At 40.7% G+C, this 18,557-nt stretch overlaps 1 protein-coding gene across 1 annotated transcript; it reads right to left on the bottom strand.

Annotated features, from left to right (window-relative positions):
* Positions 1 to 1,383: 1,383 nt before the first annotated feature.
* On the bottom strand, positions 1,384 to 16,994 carry LOC141284880 (A disintegrin and metalloproteinase with thrombospondin motifs 8). The gene is made up of 9 exons (XM_073817903.1): positions 16,077 to 16,994; positions 14,762 to 15,001; positions 8,951 to 9,083; positions 8,699 to 8,866; positions 6,980 to 7,272; positions 6,593 to 6,779; positions 6,331 to 6,503; positions 5,972 to 6,147; positions 1,384 to 3,671 (listed from the first exon to the last, which is right to left on the bottom strand). The coding sequence occupies exons 1-9, from the start codon at positions 16,758 to 16,760 to the stop codon at positions 2,939 to 2,941; spliced, it is 2,787 nt and encodes a 928-aa protein (XP_073674004.1). The 5' UTR covers positions 16,761 to 16,994; the 3' UTR covers positions 1,384 to 2,938.
* Between the last annotated feature and the right edge of the window lie 1,563 nt (positions 16,995 to 18,557).

The following is an 18,557-nucleotide window of genomic DNA, read 5'->3' on the forward strand; positions in this document are numbered from 1 at the left end:
CAGCAGAAACACAATAGATTTGTCCTGGCCTGCTTTCTGAACATTTCCACTGGTTATGCTAAGTCAGGCACGTAATGTGTTCAATATAATTCAATGTGGATAAAAAGTGTTGGCTAAATAGTTACCTGTAAGCCACAACCACATATTAGAACAATGTGTGTGTTGCTGTACTTTAGCAGAAAGGTTTTTGCTTTGTGTTTTTGGGTGGAGTAGTGGTTGAAAGTTCTGTTCCACATCCTTAGGTAGATTTGCACAACACAATATTGTTCAGCCTGTTCTTATGCGAGTTAATGAGAACATAATGTCTGGAGAAGTACGTAAGCAATAAACAGCTCACAAAACACTTCTTGTGGAATTGTTTAGATGATCATGTTGGGAGATAATGTGTTCAATTCACTACTCTCAAATAGACAGTGCGGTTAGCTGAAATGATGTGCCACTATTAGAGCTCATGCTTTGTTTTAAAAGTGCAGTTCTGCTCATTTTATCAGCGGGGAGGAAAAGCTAGACAGAAGATATAGTGCGAAGTTATGTAACAATTGTAGCAGATGCATCTCTTTCAGAGCCAAACTCATGCGAAACTTTTCAAAGAGATAGGGAGCAGCTGCCTCTCAGACATGTGGAATAGGATTTTCCATCAAACAAACATTCTCTCAAAGGGGCCCTCTTTTAGGAAAGAGCACCTCTTCGAAATTAGGGAAAAAACTCTGAGGCTATGTTGGCCCAATAAAATGCAATCTGATTAAGGCAGAGCCGAAGTTTGGAGTTGTTGTTACTATTTGAATGCCATGCCAAAATATGTTTCTCGCAACTCCAAGCCACACATTAGGGCCACGGTGTTAGTCTTATTAGACCGTTAGAGGTTGCTTTGGCAAATTTTTCATTTCAACCTAGTAGCCTGTTGAATGCTGGAGGACTGCATATCCATATTACAACAAACAGCATCTGCCTGGGAGGCCTATCCTTCAAGGCTTTGTGGAGTGGAGAAGTGTCTAAAGTGCTTCAGCTAACCGCTGGTGTACCTCAGGGTTCGATATTCTGCCCTCTCCATTTCTCGACCTGTAACATCTCTAAGTCCTGTCATGACATTTTCTGTTAAGCAAATAATAGAGGGTCATTCCAGTTCAACAAACTCAAAATCTCAACATCTATCTCAAGAAATCTTATTGACATTTTGGACGGGATAAAGGAACGCCACCTCTAGCTCAACCTTGCTAAGGTCAACAACTCTACAGCCAGCCAGGAATCTTGTTATCGTATTTGACATCCAGCTGAACTTTACAAACCACATCTTAGCATGCAGATCCATGCTCTGTGATATCAGGAAAATCAGAGCCTTATTGTCTGGTTATATTTAATTAAATAAATTCATCCAAACATATGTTTTTGTAATGTTTAGGCATTTTATTTTTTTAGACATTTCATCGATAAGTTACAAAACTAAAAGAAAGGAAACACTGCATAATTTGTATCCATTTTATACAATATAAAATGTACAAAAATAAATAGCTTTACAATGAAGAAGTAACAAAGTACAATCCTTCACTGAAGGGATAATATGTTTTGATAATATGTTTTGACTAATGTATACAACTGGAATGGTCAATACCATATTAACATTTCATATACAATCATTTTAAAGTCAGTTTAGTTTCATGCTGTACTGTTTTTTTTTTCTCAATATCGTTCACATCTGCACAGTTCTTTTGAGCTTTCAGACATATCCACTCAGTGGATGAAAACCCTGGAAGTTCTGATGTTCCCAAACATCCATGTTTTCATCCATGCAATTCACAACAATTTGCTATGTGCACTTCTGAAATAAAACAGTGTTTAATACAAAGAACAGCGATAGTACGTGGTAAGTTATACAACTCCTCTGAATGGCCACTTCGAAGGAAAATCCAAAAGCTAAATCTAAAACTTAATTGTAATTATCTATGTTCCAAAATAAGTACAAAGTAAAGTGTAAAGTCGGCAACATCAAAGCTCCAAAAATATAAAAAATATTTATCTGAGGTCTGATGAAGAGCCTGCGTGCTCGAAACGTCACATACGCTATGCGAAAGTTGTTTTAAAAATAAGTATTTTTGATATTTTTGGAACTTTGGTGTTGCCGACTTTACACTTTATTTTGTACTTGTTGCTTTTTAGTCGAGCACCCATTTGAGACTGATGTGCGTGCTTTTGTTTAATTTTTCTTCTATGTTCCAGAATATAAATTAGGCTCAACCACTGTTTTCCTCTGATAGTTTTAAATATACATAAAAATAGCTTTAATAGATTTATAAGATCATGCTTTATCAAGTGTTTTAGATTAGCCAAGGTTTATGAATTAAAAAAAAATCTAAAATTAATAATCTAAAATCAAAAATGATTGACCCAATCACAAAGTAAATCAATAAAAAAGATTAATAGCACCTTCAAGCGGCTTAGCAAGTGACAGTTCCTAGTAAGAATTTTCCTGTTCCAAGTTAAACTAATTCCATTTTATAATTCCAAATATCTTTCAAAACAAAAAAAAATTGGAACTAATTTTTGTCCTCATTTAAAATAAAGTCAGCCTGAGATGAATGTTCAGTCTTAGCTGATTGGTGTGTTTTATATTTCTGAGAATATGACATACTTGAAAAAAACAAATTTATGTGGAATGCTCTGAGAAAGCAGTTAGGCGACAGAAGTTAGGGAAACTGCAATAAAGCATTGCTTGCTGAGGTAGATATCTATTGGATCAAACTTCAATAGTGGTTATAAATCTATCTGTCTATATATATCTGGAAAACCAAAGCCCAAGTGACCAGTCCGTGCCACATTCATGATAGCCCAACCAATTTTCCATCTAAATCTGAATATTTCCTGCTCCAACCTGAAGCACGGTCAAATGATAACCTTTATATTCTTCTGGGAGAGTCATCACCTCTGAATAATTTGAAAGTTCTCAACACTCTTGGTAGAAACACTTTTCAGATACTGATTCAGGCATCTTGGCAGGGTCACAGTTCTCTGGTTCCACAATCTTTCCAGCGTAGTCAATGCAGAGAATCCTACGCTGGCGTTCCCCATGCCCACAAGTTTGTGAGCATGAAGACCAAGGCCCTATTTGCCACATTGGACACGGCAGGTCTGCGCAGGGCCTGATATCAGAGGGTCTGAGATCTTTATTGCAGTGGTTTGAATAGAAACCAGCATTGTCTTTACATTCCACACTTCTCCTGGACCATCCTGAACCACACGTTTTAGAGCATTCAGTCCACTCACCCGAGACCCACTGTGGCACCCCAAAAGGATGGATCAGTTTGCCAGGAATCTTTTTGTCTTTGGGTTTACTAAAAGTCATGGTTTTGGGGATGTAGAAGGTGTATTTTACTTTCGGTGGAATGGGTTCCCCAGCGGTGGAGAGCAGCTGTATTGTGATTGGTTCCTGTAGCTGGCGGAAGCTCTGAAGTCTCTCCAGAGTGGTGGATGAGCCGCTGTACTTGAGCACAGCCCCCAGCACTGGAATATACTGCTCCACTGTGGATACCGAGAAGTTGCCGTTCAAGATATAATCACCGGTTTCTCTTCGTACAGCCAGGTAATGCCCATCGTGTGGTATACTTCCATGGCTCTGCTGTTTGATGTTAATGTTAGTGGCTCCACTTGGAATCGTCACAATGTCCCTATATCCATGGCTAAAGAAATGGAAAAAATTTAGACAGAGTGCAACAGTTGGGTTACAGAAGTAAAAATTAATTGGGTATTAAGACATGTATGGCTTAATATAAAATATATGATGTATCTTACTGAAATATGTAGTAGACAACCCATGAAAGATTTCTGTTATTTTGAAAATCCACATCGTTTTGTACATATTTTGAACTATGAGGGGCACCATTATTCTGATGGCATGAAATGGTTGCAGTATGGTTGTGGTAAAAATATGCAACACAACTCAAAATACACAACTCGGAAAATAAAATACTAATACGATGACTACAGCTACTGAAAGAGCTTACAGGTGGCAATGGATATAAGCGAAGGCTTAAACCAAATGCCATACCTTCAATTTTTACCCACAAGGAGTTTAAATGCCCACGGATATCGAGAAAAATCTACGCTGAGAAAATCCTTCAGTGGCTACGGCGTAATGACAAGCGGGTGCATGTTTACATCCTGCCAGGATGGCATCTAGCATTTCTTGTCTCTGCTGTTTGTAAGCTCTTTCAGTAGCTGTGGTCTACTAAAAGCCTCAAACGGCATCAGGGCTTAAGTGGAGAGAACAAAGAGGTAGGTCTTTAGGAAGTTTTATTCGTCCACGGGCATCTTCCCATTCTTTTCTCCTCTTCTTATCGCTAGGAAAGCAGTGAAGACTTACATCAGCTTACAAGACTTACTTCTCTTGTTCTTCGACTGAAAATTACGACCAAATGCTGCATAATGTGGCATTGTATCAGTATTTTATTTTCTAAGTTGTGTATTCTGAGTCATGTTGCGGTAAAAAATACAGGTAGCGGCAGTAGCTCACCAACTGCAACCATTTCACGTCATCGGAATGACACCCCCATAGTTCAAAGTTTGTATTAAATGATGTGGAATTTTTAAATAATGTAAATCTTTCATGAGTTTTCATGAATTACTACATATTTCAGTAAGAGATATCATTTATGTTATATTAAGCCATACAAGTCTTAATACCCAGGGTTGTCTTTGAACTTTAAAGAAAACCTATTGTGAGCGAAGTTGTTAATCAATGGTATATGCTTTTATCGAAGCCATCTGCTTATTTTTAAAATGAGCTCATTTAACAGCAGAATTCTGGGTAAAGTAAAAACTACATTACCCATTGTACAAAAAACAAAGAGTAGCGAGCACAATTTTGTCTGATTTTCAAATACTTTTTTCAAAGTTGTGATTTGCCTTGTAGCTGATTAGCTTGGTTAAAGGGTTAGTTGACCCAAAAATAAAAATTATTTTTATAATAATATTCACCCTCAAGCCATGCAAGGTGTATATGACTTCCTTCTTTTAGAAGAATCCAATCGGGAGTTATATTAATTTGTTCTGGCTCTTCCAAGGGTTATAATGGCAATGGGCGGGTGTTTCTGTTAAACAGTCCAAAAGAAAGGAAAGGAGGTGAAGTGAGGCCAAGTATGGTGACCCATACTAGGAATTTGTGCTCTGCATTTAACCCATCCAGTAACCCACCCCATTTAACCCATCCAGTGTGTTCACAGTAGTGAACACACACACACCGTGAACACACACCCGGAGCAGTGGGCAGCCATTGCTGCGGCGCCCGGGGAGCAATTGGGGGTACGGTGCCTTGCTCAAGGGACTCACCTCAGTCGTGGTATTGAGGGTGGAGAGAGTGCTGGTTATTCACCTTCCCCACCGACAATCCCTGCCGGACCTGAGACTCGAACCCGCAACCTTTGGGTTACAAGTCCGACTCTCTAACCATTAGGCCAATTTGTATCTAATTTGTGACTGTTGTTTTGTTTTGCTCTCTCGCAATGCCAACATCCTAGGTCATCCACCTGGAACGGCTTCCGTGTACGACTGTTAGCACAAGCAAGAGGAAAGTGAGTATTACATTTTAATTAATTAATTCTTACAAAAACGCATCAATTTGCTACACGAGGCCTTTATTCACCTCCCGGAGCCATGTGAGACACTTTTTATGATGGATGGATGCACTTTATTGGACTTGTTTTGGACCGTTAAAAAGAAACACCCGCCCTTTGCCATTATAAAGCGTTCGTTTGGAAAAACGAAGTCATATACACCTAGTATGCCTTGAGGGTGAAAAAAATAATATACTAATTTTCATTTTTGGGTGAACTAACCCTTTAAAAACTTATAATGCTTTAAAATTCCAATGGGAAAAATTAATAGAAAAAGATACTTCTGCAACCAACAAAACTGAAATGTGGGCAGGCACTGTGGCCATAATAAACAACCTTTCATTAAAATAGCATTGAGATATCCTTACACGACTTTATTGAATGAGCCAGATATCATCCGGCAGCTCTGTCCATTCCCTCCACAGACTCCGCATTTGTCCAGCTTCTTGCTAGAATCGATCTCCAGGTCACAACCGGCTTTGATACACTGGCCTTGCACACAAAATGATGTGGTGTCTGGACCGCATGGGGTTCCATCAATTACCTAAGATTGAAACAACGTTAAGTGAACTTATGTTCCTGTAGCTCAAACAGTAGAGCATGGCGCTAACAATACCAAAGTCCTGGGTTCGACTCCCAGGGAAAGTAAGAGCCGATAAAAGTTTTCTGTGAAAATTTACAATTTTAAATCTTAAAATGTAAATTTCAAAAATAAAATGCAACTTACTTTAGCTGCAAACACTCTGAATTCACTGCTGCCTCTTGCTCTGCAAAAAAGTTTACACCTATCCCGTAACGACACTCCAGCGTATTTTGGTATCCACTGCTTTACATTTCCATGAACATCAAAATGATTTGGATTGTTGTACTTCTGACATTGTTCCTCTCTGAAACTTTTTCCTGCAATAACAAAGAATTGTTACCTAATAGTACAATGTGGAAAGAGAGATAGGTAACTAAATGTACTGAAACTGAAGAGAACAACCCACCTTGGTTATTCCCACAGGTCTGTTTGTTGCAGGACTGATAGTTCACTCTCTGGCCCACACAGTATTTTCCACCGTTTTGAGGAGATGGATGAGTGCACTCCCGGTAGGAGAACTTCACTCCGCCTCCGCATGATCTGGAACACGGCTGCCATGGTCCCCACTCGCCCCAGCCTCCATCCACAGCCGGCTGAACCAGAACAACCACACAACTAAATTAATGTCCTACACCCCTAGAGCTGAAGTGTGTGATTTCAATGGTATCTTTTCAAAAGGTACACCTTTTTATATACCTAAAGAGTGTGTATTTGTTCCTAAAAGGTACACTTAAAGGGTGCAATTAGATAAGTCTAAAAAATCCTATTTATGTTACACAGTAGCTTGACATACCTTAGACCTCATGACCTCCTCAGAGGACATGCATACGCTGTTCAGGCAGGTCTTGTTGGGCCCACAGCTCGTGCCATCCGCCCAGGGAAGACTCCCATTCCTGGTTGTGCACACAGACTGGCCTTCTTGCTGGCACCACAGCTGCCCGCACACCTCGCTGGCTGAGGTGTTGGGACAATGTGAAAACTCCTCTCCAAATATCTGTTGGCACTGGCGGTCCAAGCTGTAAGTTATGCCTGGCAGCTCAGTGGGTAAAGCCACTATCGTCTCGGGGGTGTCCAGTAAACAGTCTCCTGTTATTATGCAAAGGAAGAGTTAGAGTGTAGTAAATCATGAAATCAAAGGATTGTGTAACAGTAGGAACATTGGGCTCCTGGAGCTGACATTTAGGGAAACTCGTAGGAATGCACATCTGGGGGAGTGAGCCGCGAGAAGGAACACGAGTGAGCAAAAATGCACGTGGGGAACATGGGCCACTGCCCACTTCAAATGATACAGCGGTTAAAAAAGGAAATGTGCGAGGTCGATACTACAGAGACACGGGCCGGTGGAAAAAGACATTTGTTTCATTCCTGTTTTATGACTTGGAGTAAAGTGACAGGAATGCATTCCTTCTGACTCAACGGAAAGTGAAAAAATAAGAATCTGCATAATAACAAGCAAAAGGTGATGTAAAAGTGTTTTACTATAAACGAGGGAAACCCTGACACTCACTGCATAAGTTAAGCTGACTTTTTAATAGTGTTCACAGGAATCAGTTCCCTGATCTTATTAAAGCTGAGTCACCAACAAATAAGATTGTCCATGATGGAAAAAAAGAAAAAATCAGGATTTCAGGATTACAACACAATAAACAAATTCTGACTAATATACTTTTTGTATTTTTGCTGGTTTTGAAAATGCCCACACAGTAGTTTTTTTTTTACCTAAAATAATGAAATATATATAATTATATTATTGACTGACCTGGACACAATCATGTGGGTCTACAGGGGTCATTTTTAAGTTATAACTTCCTGTGTTATGTTAAACATTAATTATGTTAATTATTAGTTTTGTATAACATAACAAATATTGCTTTATAGTGTTTTTTTTTATTTGGCATTTTTTTAATGATATCAAGACAGTTGTTTCACTCTGAAAATTTTGACTTAATGACCCCCCAAAAATATCCAATTTAATTCAGAAATTAAATTACATTCATAATAGAAGACATTCAAGTATTCAAGTCACTGTACATATGATTTTTTAATAAACGTAAATTATGCATAATGAAATGCAAGTAACCCTAGGCCAAACCGTAATCTTAACCCTAACCATATAGTAAGTACATGTTTATTAATATTAAATCACATTATTGACCCAGCAAAAAATTCTATTGCTAGCATTACATGGAAAATACTCCATGATACCTACACTCTTAAAAATGAAGGTGTTTTAGAAGGTTCGTCAAGCAATGCCATAGAAGAACCATTTTTGGTTCCACGAAGAACCATTCAGTCAAAGGTTCTTTAAAGAACCAGCTCTTTCTTACCTTTTTGTAATCTGAAGAACCTTCTTTTGTCACAGAGTACCTTTTGTGCAACAGAAAGGTTCTTCAGATGTTTAAGGTTCTATATCGAACCATTTAGACAGAAACGTTTCTTCTATGGCATTGAGAAGCACCTTTATGTTTAAGAGTGTATGAAGCCATACATAAAAATGAAAGGTGACACGTACCATGTCCGTTGTTGAAAAACTCTGTGACGTGCAAAGCACTGCAGGGAGACCAAGGCAAGTTTTTACTGAGCTGAGTGAATACAGGGGCCATGATATGGTGCTCATCTAGATGTCCAAAAAGCTGCTCACAGTTCTTAGTGTCATCATGAGGCATGCTCAAAACATGGCCTAAAAGAAGAACAAAATAATATTATTGACAGTCAAATCAACCTAACAGTTGCTCAGGGTGAGGTTATCAGAGGACATCCAGACCTAGTTCGTGTGCAGTCGTGTAAGCAGCCTGCAGGCCGTTGTCTTCAATAACAGAACAGCTCCTTTTGGTGTCACACATGGTTCCGACATCAGCTACACCCAACGTGTCACAACTCTGATGTCCACAGATGTCCTGAAAGGCAGTTTCGGAAACAAAAAAATGCATTTCTTATTTCTGTTCCAGGTCTGTGGTTAATAGTAAGAGCAAAAACATATTTGCCAGTGTTTCCATCATAAAACCAAGCAAATAAATAGTTTTGGCAGGCGGCAGACCTATGAAGTGAGAAAATGTAACTATGTGGCGTCTGAACTGTATCTCAAAAACATGCCTGGAGTCTTTTCCGTCCTTTGCCCAGAGATCCGAGATGGAGACAAATGTTTCCAAAGCAGATGACCACAAAACACACATGATTCAAGGCACATCTGGCCTTGGCACAGTCTGAGAGTAAGTCTCACATGTGTTCACCTTTCATAGGAGCTGCTGTCTATTTTCAGCCTCGTTTTCAGTTTCAATATGCCATAACGCCTGCTCTAGTAATGACCAATGTGGCAAACACTTTTCAAAGGTCAAGTTTTGAACCTTGCCATTAAAACTTGAAAAAAGCTGTATTGATGTCTTTCATTTGAAATAAAATACGTGCTGATGTTCATTCATTGTTTATTTCGTGCTTTAAAGGAACACTCCACTTTTTTTGGAAATAGGCTCATTCTCCAACTCCCCCCGAGTTAATAAGTTGAGTTTTACCGTTTTGAAATCCATTCAGCCGTTCTCCTGTTCTGGCGATATCACTTTTAGCATAGCTTAGCATAGATCATTGAATCCTATTAGACCAATAGCATAGCGTTCAAAAATAACCAACGAGTTTCGATATTTGTCCTATTTAAAACTTGACTCTTCTGTAGGTATATCGTGTACTAATACCGGCGGAAAATGTAAAGCTGGGATTTTCTAGGCCGATAAGATTAGGGACTACACTCCCATTCTGGCGTAATAGTCAAGGAAGTTTGCTGCCGTAACATGGCCGAAGCAGGCGCATTAATATCACACAGCATATGTGCAAATGCTAACCTAGCTGGGAACTAATTTCAGGCGCTGCGTGATTTTACTTCGCCTGCTGCGTCCATATTACGGCAGCAAACTTCCTTGACTATTACGCCAGAATGGGAGTGTAGTTCCTAATCTTATCGGCCTAGAAATTCGCAGCTTTACATTTTCCGCTGGTCTTAGTACACGATATAACTACATAAGGGTCAAGTTTTAAATAGGAAATATATCGAAACTCGCTGGCCATTTTTGAACGCGATGCTATTGGTCTAATAGGATTCAATGATCTATGCTAAGCTATGCTAAAAGTGATATCGCCAGAAAAGGAAAACGGCTGAATGGATTTCAAAATGGTAAAACTCAACTTATTAACTCGGGGGGAGTTGGAGAATGAGCCTATTTCCAAAAAAAGTGGAGTGTTCCTTTAAGTAAATAAGAAAATATCTAATAAGGCAATACAGTGATCTGTCACATTAAAGAGCCACAAAACAGTATTTACTGTTTGAATTTATATTTTAAATTACAACATTTTAAAGCTAAGAACTTGTTTTTTTTATATACCAGAAGTAACCTGCTGTTCATTTGTGCGACACGGGTACAAATTCATTTTCAATTGATCATTAAATTGTTTAACTAGGGTTTATACGTAATTTCTGTGACAGAGTTCAATATAAATACTTTAATCTTACTACTGGAACTGCCCGTTTTAACTGATTATTAAACATCAAGCAAACTATGCAAAAGCGGCTGTCCTTACGGTGCACTCAGTGTCCGAATTCACTCACTCGTTTTCATTCACTCCTTCAAGTGAACTGTATCAGTGGACTAATGTAGGGAATAGTGAAAAGGGTATAAGGGGCAATTTCGGATACAGCCCGTGTCTACAACGGGCGCGAGCAGTGCAGCGTGATGTGACAAAATACCTTAAGTCCCGTACAAGAGACATGCAGGGACTAGTGTGACTAGTGTGAACACAGCTTTAGAACCCATTATAGTCATCAGTGATGCTGTCCAATTCAAATGTGGCACAACACAACGAATCCCCGAAGGTAAACTGATCCCGGGTTCTATTTATGACGTACTAACACAAAGTTCAAATGATTTGCACTCGCTTTGCCGCGCGGTGCAATTCCACAACTTTCACTTCTGGTGTAGAACCGGTTTCACGCCACACATCATGTTCTCCAGTAAAAAATATATCGCGGAGCAAAGAGAAAACTGACAACATGCCGACAGACACGACAGAGCAGATTTCTTTAGGTATAAAACGAAGACTCAGCTTTCAAATTTTGTATTTTTTTAAGAAAGTGGCTCTTTTTTTGTCACACTATTGTCTCTGTTTACAATAGTGCGTTTTCATTTTTAAACATCGTTTTAAAATGAAAACGATCCTTGTCTACACAGGCGTTTTTACTGCGTTTCAGAAACGATCTCCGTCTACACTACACAACCAAAAACGCATGTCACATGACCATTCAGGCTGCATATGTCATCAAGGATGTCTTATTTAAGAGAATTAACCATAATAAAATTTTTTGTTTTGTTTTAACAGTTACTTTTCTTAAATGAGCCTCCGAAATGAGACGCAACCAAGGAGTGTGATGTTGATGTTTACATGGTTGTCAAGTATATGCAGAGCTATTAATTTTCAAAAGTCTCTGTTTTAGTCCGTTTACTGTTACACTTGTGTGTTTTCGTTTTAAAACACATTACTTTTGCTATGGTTACACCTGTCCTTTGCACTATACTCCGGCGTTTTCGACCCTCAAAAACGGAGACATTGAAAACGCTGCAGACCCTGTTTTAGTTTGAAAACTCTGGGGTTGCGTTTCAGTGTAAACATACCAGAACAGAGACTTTTGAAAACAATGGCGTGGCTGCCCACATTCGTTCGGCGAATAGGGACTATAGGGATCTGTCACGTGAGAAAGGGAGGTCTGGGTCCAAATGCAGGTAAAGGGGTTTTAATGATAAGAAAACAAACTAAACAAACAAAAAGGCCAACACGGCACAAAAACTAATAACTAGAACACAAAATCAAGAACACAATCCAGGCCAGAGAATTCAGAACACAAAATACACATAACTAGAGACAATGCAGACACGAAGCAGAATGAGCAGTGAGGATACTTATAGTCCTGATGATAATAGTGAACAGATGTGGGTGATCAGTGCAAATGACAAAACAGACGTGAAGAATCAGAGGAGTGCAGTGCAAACAGCGACCTCAGGTGGCTGAGGGAAAACCCACAGCCCCGATCATGACAGTACCCCCTCTCTAGGGAACGGCTACCAGACGTTCCCAAAACAAAAATTCTGGAGGGAGGAGGAACGGTGGAAGGTGCATCAGGGGGAGGGATGGCGGGCCAGGCCCGTGCAGCGGAGGAACGTGAGCGGACACCGCCGCCAGAGGAACGTGAGCTGGCCTCGCCGCCAGTGGAACGTGAGCTGGCCTCGCCGCCAGTGGAACGTGAGCTGGCCTCGCCGCCAGTGGAACGTGAGCTGGCCTCGCCGCCAGTGGAACGTCCGCGGGCACCGCAGCCAGTGGAACGTGAGCTGGTCTCGCCGCCAGAGGAACGTGAGCTGGCCTCGCCACCAGTGGAACGTCCGCGGGCACCGCAGACAGAGGAACGTGAACTGGCCTCGCCGCCAGAGGAATGTCCGCGGGCACCGCCGTCAGAGGAACGCGAACTGGCCTCGCCACTAGAGGAACGTCAGCGGTCACCGCCGCGTCAGGAACAGAGAGCGCGGTCACCGGCGCGTCCGGAACAGAGAGCGCGGTCACCGCCGCGTCCGGAACAGAGAGCGCGGTCACCGGCGCGTCAGGAACAGAGAACGCGGTCACCGCCGCGTCCGGAACAGAGAGCGCGGTCACCGGCGCGTCCGGAACAGAGAGCGCGGTCACCGCCGCGTCAGGAACAGAGAGCGAGGTCACCGCCGCGTCCGGAACAGAGAGAGCGGTCACCGCCGCGTCAGGAACAGAGAGAGCGGTCACCGCCGCGTCAGGAACAGAGATGGCGGTTGTCGCCACCTCCTCCGCAAAGCAGGGGCGCTTCCGCGCCGTCTCGGCACTGCGGGTGTCCATCGCCGCCAGGCAGGCGTAGATGAACTCGAACCGAGCTGCCGACGCCGCCTCAAAGGACATCCCCTCCGTGTCCGGAACCGAGCGGGTGGTTGCTGCCCCCTCAAAAAAAATTCTCCCCGCTGGACCCATCACGGATGTCTGCATTCTGTCACGTGAGAAAGGGAGGTCTGGGTCCAAATGCAGGTAAAGGGGTTTTAATGATAAGAAAACAAACTAAACAAACAAAAAGGCCAACACGGCACAAAAACTAATAACTAGAACACAAAATCAAGAACACAATCCAGGCCAGAGAATTCAGAACACAAAATACACATAACTAGAGACAATGCAGACATGAAGCAGAATGAGCAGTGAGGATACTTATAGTCCTGATGATAATAGTGAACAGATGTGGGTGATCAGTGCAAATGACAAAACAGACGTGAAGAATCAGAGGAGTGCAGTGCAAACAGCGACCTCAGGTGGCTGAGGGAAAACCCACAGCCCCGATCATGACAGGGACCTATACATATCCATGGCTGTACCTGCATTAATGGCCATGTGACATGCGTTTTCGGTTGTGTAGTGTGGACGGAGATCATTTCTGAAACGCTTTGAAAGTGCCAGTGTAGACAAGGATTGTTTTCATTTTAAATGCCGTTTTAAATGAAAAAAATATGGACGTAGTGTCCATGACGTCACCCGTAGGTTTCTAAAGAGCATTTTTGAAGCTCATAGTGGGCGGGAGTCGGCCGTCGCCATCTTGAAAACACGCCTGCCTAGCGCGACAGCAGCAATCCACCAATCACTCAAGTGGCCGCGCCCTTAATTATGCAGAACTTTAAAGCTGAATATAACTTAAACGGATGAGTTATAAAAAAAATCACTGCCCTCACAGTTAACATGAAGGGCAAAATTAGCTATATAGACCAAAACCACTTTTTGTACCAGGCTGTAAACATATTTTTTTCTGCTGTAAAGTTGTGCATTTTAACATGGGGAGTCAAGCAGCCAGTCTCTAGCGGCCAGTCGATGAATTGCAGTCTAAGTTACTTCCGTGTTGGTTTCAATAGAGAGAGCGGAAGGTTGCCGTTTGGTAAAAACGCACTAGTGTAAACAGGGCCTGAACAAAACCCTGGAGTTTTCAAACTAAAACTGGGTCTGCAGCATTTCCAAAAGTCTCCGTCTTTTGAGGGTCGAAAACGCCAGAGTAGTGTAAATGACAGACGTAACCGTAGCATAGTTATGCGTTTTAAAACTAAAATGCACTAGTGTAAACGTAGCCTAATGTGCCGCCATAGATCACTGTAGCACCTCAGTTCAAGCGCCACATCAACTGATCATCTCTTCCTCTATACCAGGTATAGCATAAAGCTACATTACAAGTTATCTTGTTTTAACCACGGAAAGACGTCAGCGCACTAATTTTGAAGTCCACCTATGTTAATCTATTCTCATATGTCTGGTTTGTTTGTAGGACAAAAATGGCACATTCAGCTTAATGATTGGTCAGATCGACTATAAATCAAACTCCCTGCGAAGGGTCAATTAAGTGTATATTATTTCCATAATAAGTACTCTTTGTATGTATGCTACAAGGGATGACTGTTCTAATTTCAGCTAATGGCAAGAATCTCACTTCATCATGGTCCCGTAAATAGATATGGCCTAACCCTGAAATACATAATAAATCATTGCTCACCTCTCTAGTAAAAAGTATTGCTGTATCGAAGTGCTCCGGATGCCTGTGGCTGGGCGGGTTGAAGAGCTGTTGCCAGGCACAGAAGTTGCGCAAAGTGACGCCTCCATTGCTGGAGATGGACGGCCCAACCTCTTCGTCCTCCACAATCAGCATCTTCACAAGCACTATGTTGATGGAGTTCTTAATGCTGGGATGCTTGTAAATCTGAGCCGCCACTGACATCAAGGTCAGCATGTAGTGCTAAAGAGAAAAAACCAACAGCTTGCTATTCGCCAACTGTGCAGCAGAATGTTAAGTGTAAAAGCATGACATCTTGGCAGGACAGCTCAGAACTGCTGGAAAGGAATAGCTTTTGCTCGACAGTTATTGTGGACAGTAATATCTCCAGCTTTTTTAGATGCACCACACTGCATTATTATATCTATATATCTACATATTCCATTCGAAAGTCTTTAAATGGAAATCATTATTAGTTGATACAGCCAAAGCCCAGAGATTATTCTAGAGCTTTTTTCTCTCTCTACACAAATATGTGGTTTGTTTGTCAGAAAGCCCTGACGTCAACATTAGGAGCAGCTGGTGGTCCACGCAGACATGAGCTGCTTTATTTCCATCTGCATATTTGGAGATTTGGATCCCAATATCGACATCTGGATTGCTATCTGCCTTATGATCCCAACCCCGGACAGCGCATTTTTTCGCACTCTGGTCTTTTCCAATCATTTGTTTTCGATGACTCGATGGAGGAGAATTTCTGGGGGTGTGGGTGTGAAGATCCGTACAGTACAATTCATATGAACCATGACTCACGCTTCTCACTCAGCTGCACTCTATGGTATGTAGCCTACATTTTAATAGGTCCCTCAAGGTACGCTGAATAGCTCTTACTGTAAAAGTTTTTAACCTTCTTCGGAATTAAAGAAGAGGCATTTAGCTTAAAACAACCTATATTAATTAGTATTTATAAAGCTATGATTTTCAAGTCTTGGCTAGTATCCCAGCATAGTCAGTCTTGCCTTTTTGGCTTGTTTTAGCAGGATTTAGGGGCACTTTTTAATTAGTTCCCAGATTTTGGACCTGTTAGTCCAGTTGAACACCAGCTAAGACAAGCAAACCTATTTAAATAGACACTTATTTGCTGGTGCAAGCTGGTAGACCATCTTGAAATGGTCAGGCTGGTTTTTGGAAGATGACCAGCTTGGATTAACTTGCACAGTTTAGACCAGAAACCAGCTATCATGTTCTGAAACGTCAAAAGTGGCAAAATACATGTTCATATCAACACATGTTTATATTCACAAGTGTGAGTCCCTACCTTGATCTCATCTCCATAGAAATGTGTCAGAGAAGCGTCACCGACCACCAAAGTCTCAATAAACCTGGGCGTCGAGACAAAGCGCCTGCGTCTAGACGTCAAATGCTGATCATCATCTCTGATATCTGACAGCGGTTTAAAGACCTGCGGGGAGTTTTTTAAACTTCTTCTTTTAATGACATGCAGCTGCTCGGTTAACTTTCCAGATGTTCTCAAGCCGAAAAGTTTCGGTTCGATTAGATATTCTTCACCATCTGTGATAAATGATCCTAAAATCCCATGACATAAACTGACAGAGACAATAGAGTCCTCATTGGAGTCGACAGCGCCGGTGTAAAAGCAACCTTTTAATAACTCTGTTCCAGTCTCTTCAGTTTGGTTCAAGGATTTATACAAATCTGTCAGCTTGCTAGTGGACTCAAGTCTTTCTTGTGGTTTTGCTTTGACGCGATAAACCTTCATTGCTGGCGATATAAAGGTGCTGTCCGGTGTCAAATTAAGTGTGAAATTCCTGCCGAAAGCCGTGAGTCTGAAGCTGGGCTGTTCTTCACTTCTCTTTGCCACTCGTCCAGCGGTCCTTCCAGTCAGCCGAACAGGTACAATCTCCTCAGTCTCAAATGAGTGAGAAGATGTTTCAGCGAGGAGGCAAACAATGAATGTAGATGTGACTAAACACGACCACATTTTATTAAAATGCCGCTATTTTAGAGAAGAAACAATTTCTAATTGATTCAGTTTTGAATTTGCTATTCAAAATGATAATTACAGACTGGTTATACTTTTCTGAAAACTGTTAATATCATAAACATTTATCATTACTATCCAACATGAATCTATTTTGAAAATGAAGCTAGACTATTATTTAATGCAGCTTAGGTGTAATTGAATTAGAACTAAACGGAGCCAAGTTCGTGAGCTCTTAAGTCCACCGGACTGTCTCTGGATTGAGGCGCTGGTATTTATACTTTCTGAGAAATGAGAGGTTTATTTTTAATATCCAGCGCTGCTGCTGTCTCTCCTCCCACTTTGCGCTCATGAAAAACCTCTGGATCGGGTTTGCCCAATGAAAACTGAGAAGCACAGCCCTTCCTAAATAGCAACAGTTAGTTAACTGAGTAGTTAATAGTATAGTGAATTTCCAGTTTCAAAGTGCGCTAGTAATATGTTACTGCAAAACGTCAAATACTTCAGGGTATAAAAGCTTTTAATATTAGTTATATGTATTTTAAAAACGATTATATATTTTATTCTATTTATTATAATGCTTAATAAAGCGATAGATAAAAGTGTTTTCTCTTTACTAATAGCGTTTAGTTTTCTTTTTATTTTTATTTTTTACTTACGTTATTAATTTACTGTTGTGCATTGTACTTAGGCTACTTAATTGCTTAATTGCTAAATCATTAACTATCACCACTGTGCTATGTTGAGCTATTTAGAAAGTGCCTTGTTCGGGAGAGACTATAAAACCAAGTAGGTTGTATTCAAATGGAAAAAGCATCAGCTACATAACTGTTTACTATTTTACAATGCTCTAAAAATAAAAACAATGTTCGTCATTGTAGTTGACTCAAACCAGACTATGGAGAGATGGAACATGATGTTTAATTTCCACAAGGTGGCAGTAAGACATTGTATATGATTGTGCACACAGGAACACGTTTGTTTCATTCATGTTTTCCTTGCGATTCCTACAGTCTCAAGTGGTTTATGAATATTCTCTGACTCAGACACCAGATGGCGACGATGATTTAGATGAGGTAGAAAGATTATACGTTTACGCCTATTTGAACCATACCTAAATATGTAGATGTTACATAAAATTTTGTTTAGAGCTTTTTACTATAATTTTTAATACTTTATTATTGTAGGCCTATGACTATTCCTCAACGTACCTAATGTACGTATTCAAATTTATATTTTGCAAACCATTTTGTTCTATAGCTGTAAGGTTACATTAAATTGAACTCCACCAAGAAGGTTAGATTAAACTTTAAACAACCTTTTTATAACCATTTGAAAACGAATCTAAATCGGTATGATTCACGACCAGTCTTTTTGGATATCGACTGAGAGTAAAAATAAAATACACAAAAACGAGATTTCCATTGGTTTTGTTGCACATAGAAAACTTCCATTCTCTATAGACTAACCCTAGAAGCAATGTTATACAGAACATGACATTTAGGTCAGCATCGATTGTCACAAACTCGAGGAAAGGTCTTGATGTGTGTTCTAAAAACAGCAAACTGATGGAGCTATTCCAATATCCAGACAGGCTGGTCCATAACATCTCTATATCAAATGTGACTTGTTTCACTGTGGGCAAGGGCAAAGAAGCTGCAGTTGTGAATCATCTGGCAGTTCATGCAGCAATTCACAGTAGGTGTCATCATGGACGGTCATCAACTGTTTGTGCTGCGTCCAAAGAGCTTTCAAGGCCCTGTCATGACCACATGTGTGGAGCTCAGCTGATAAGAG

Source organism: Garra rufa, chromosome 14 (genome assembly GCF_049309525.1).
Source record: "Garra rufa chromosome 14, GarRuf1.0, whole genome shotgun sequence".
Taxonomy (NCBI): Eukaryota; Metazoa; Chordata; class Actinopteri; order Cypriniformes; family Cyprinidae; genus Garra; species Garra rufa.

Coding starts and splice junctions, on each gene's coding strand:
- LOC141284880 (XM_073817903.1), bottom strand. CDS start 16,760: ATGTGGTCGTGTTTAGTCACATCTACATTCATTGTTTGCCTCCTCGCT. Junction 15,002..16,076: donor TCTATGGAGATGAGATCAAG/GTAGGGACTCAC, acceptor TTTTCTCTTTAG/CACTACATGCTGACCTTGAT. Junction 8,867..8,950: donor CACGACTGCACACGAACTAG/GTCTGGATGTCC, acceptor TTCTTCTTTTAG/GCCATGTTTTGAGCATGCCT.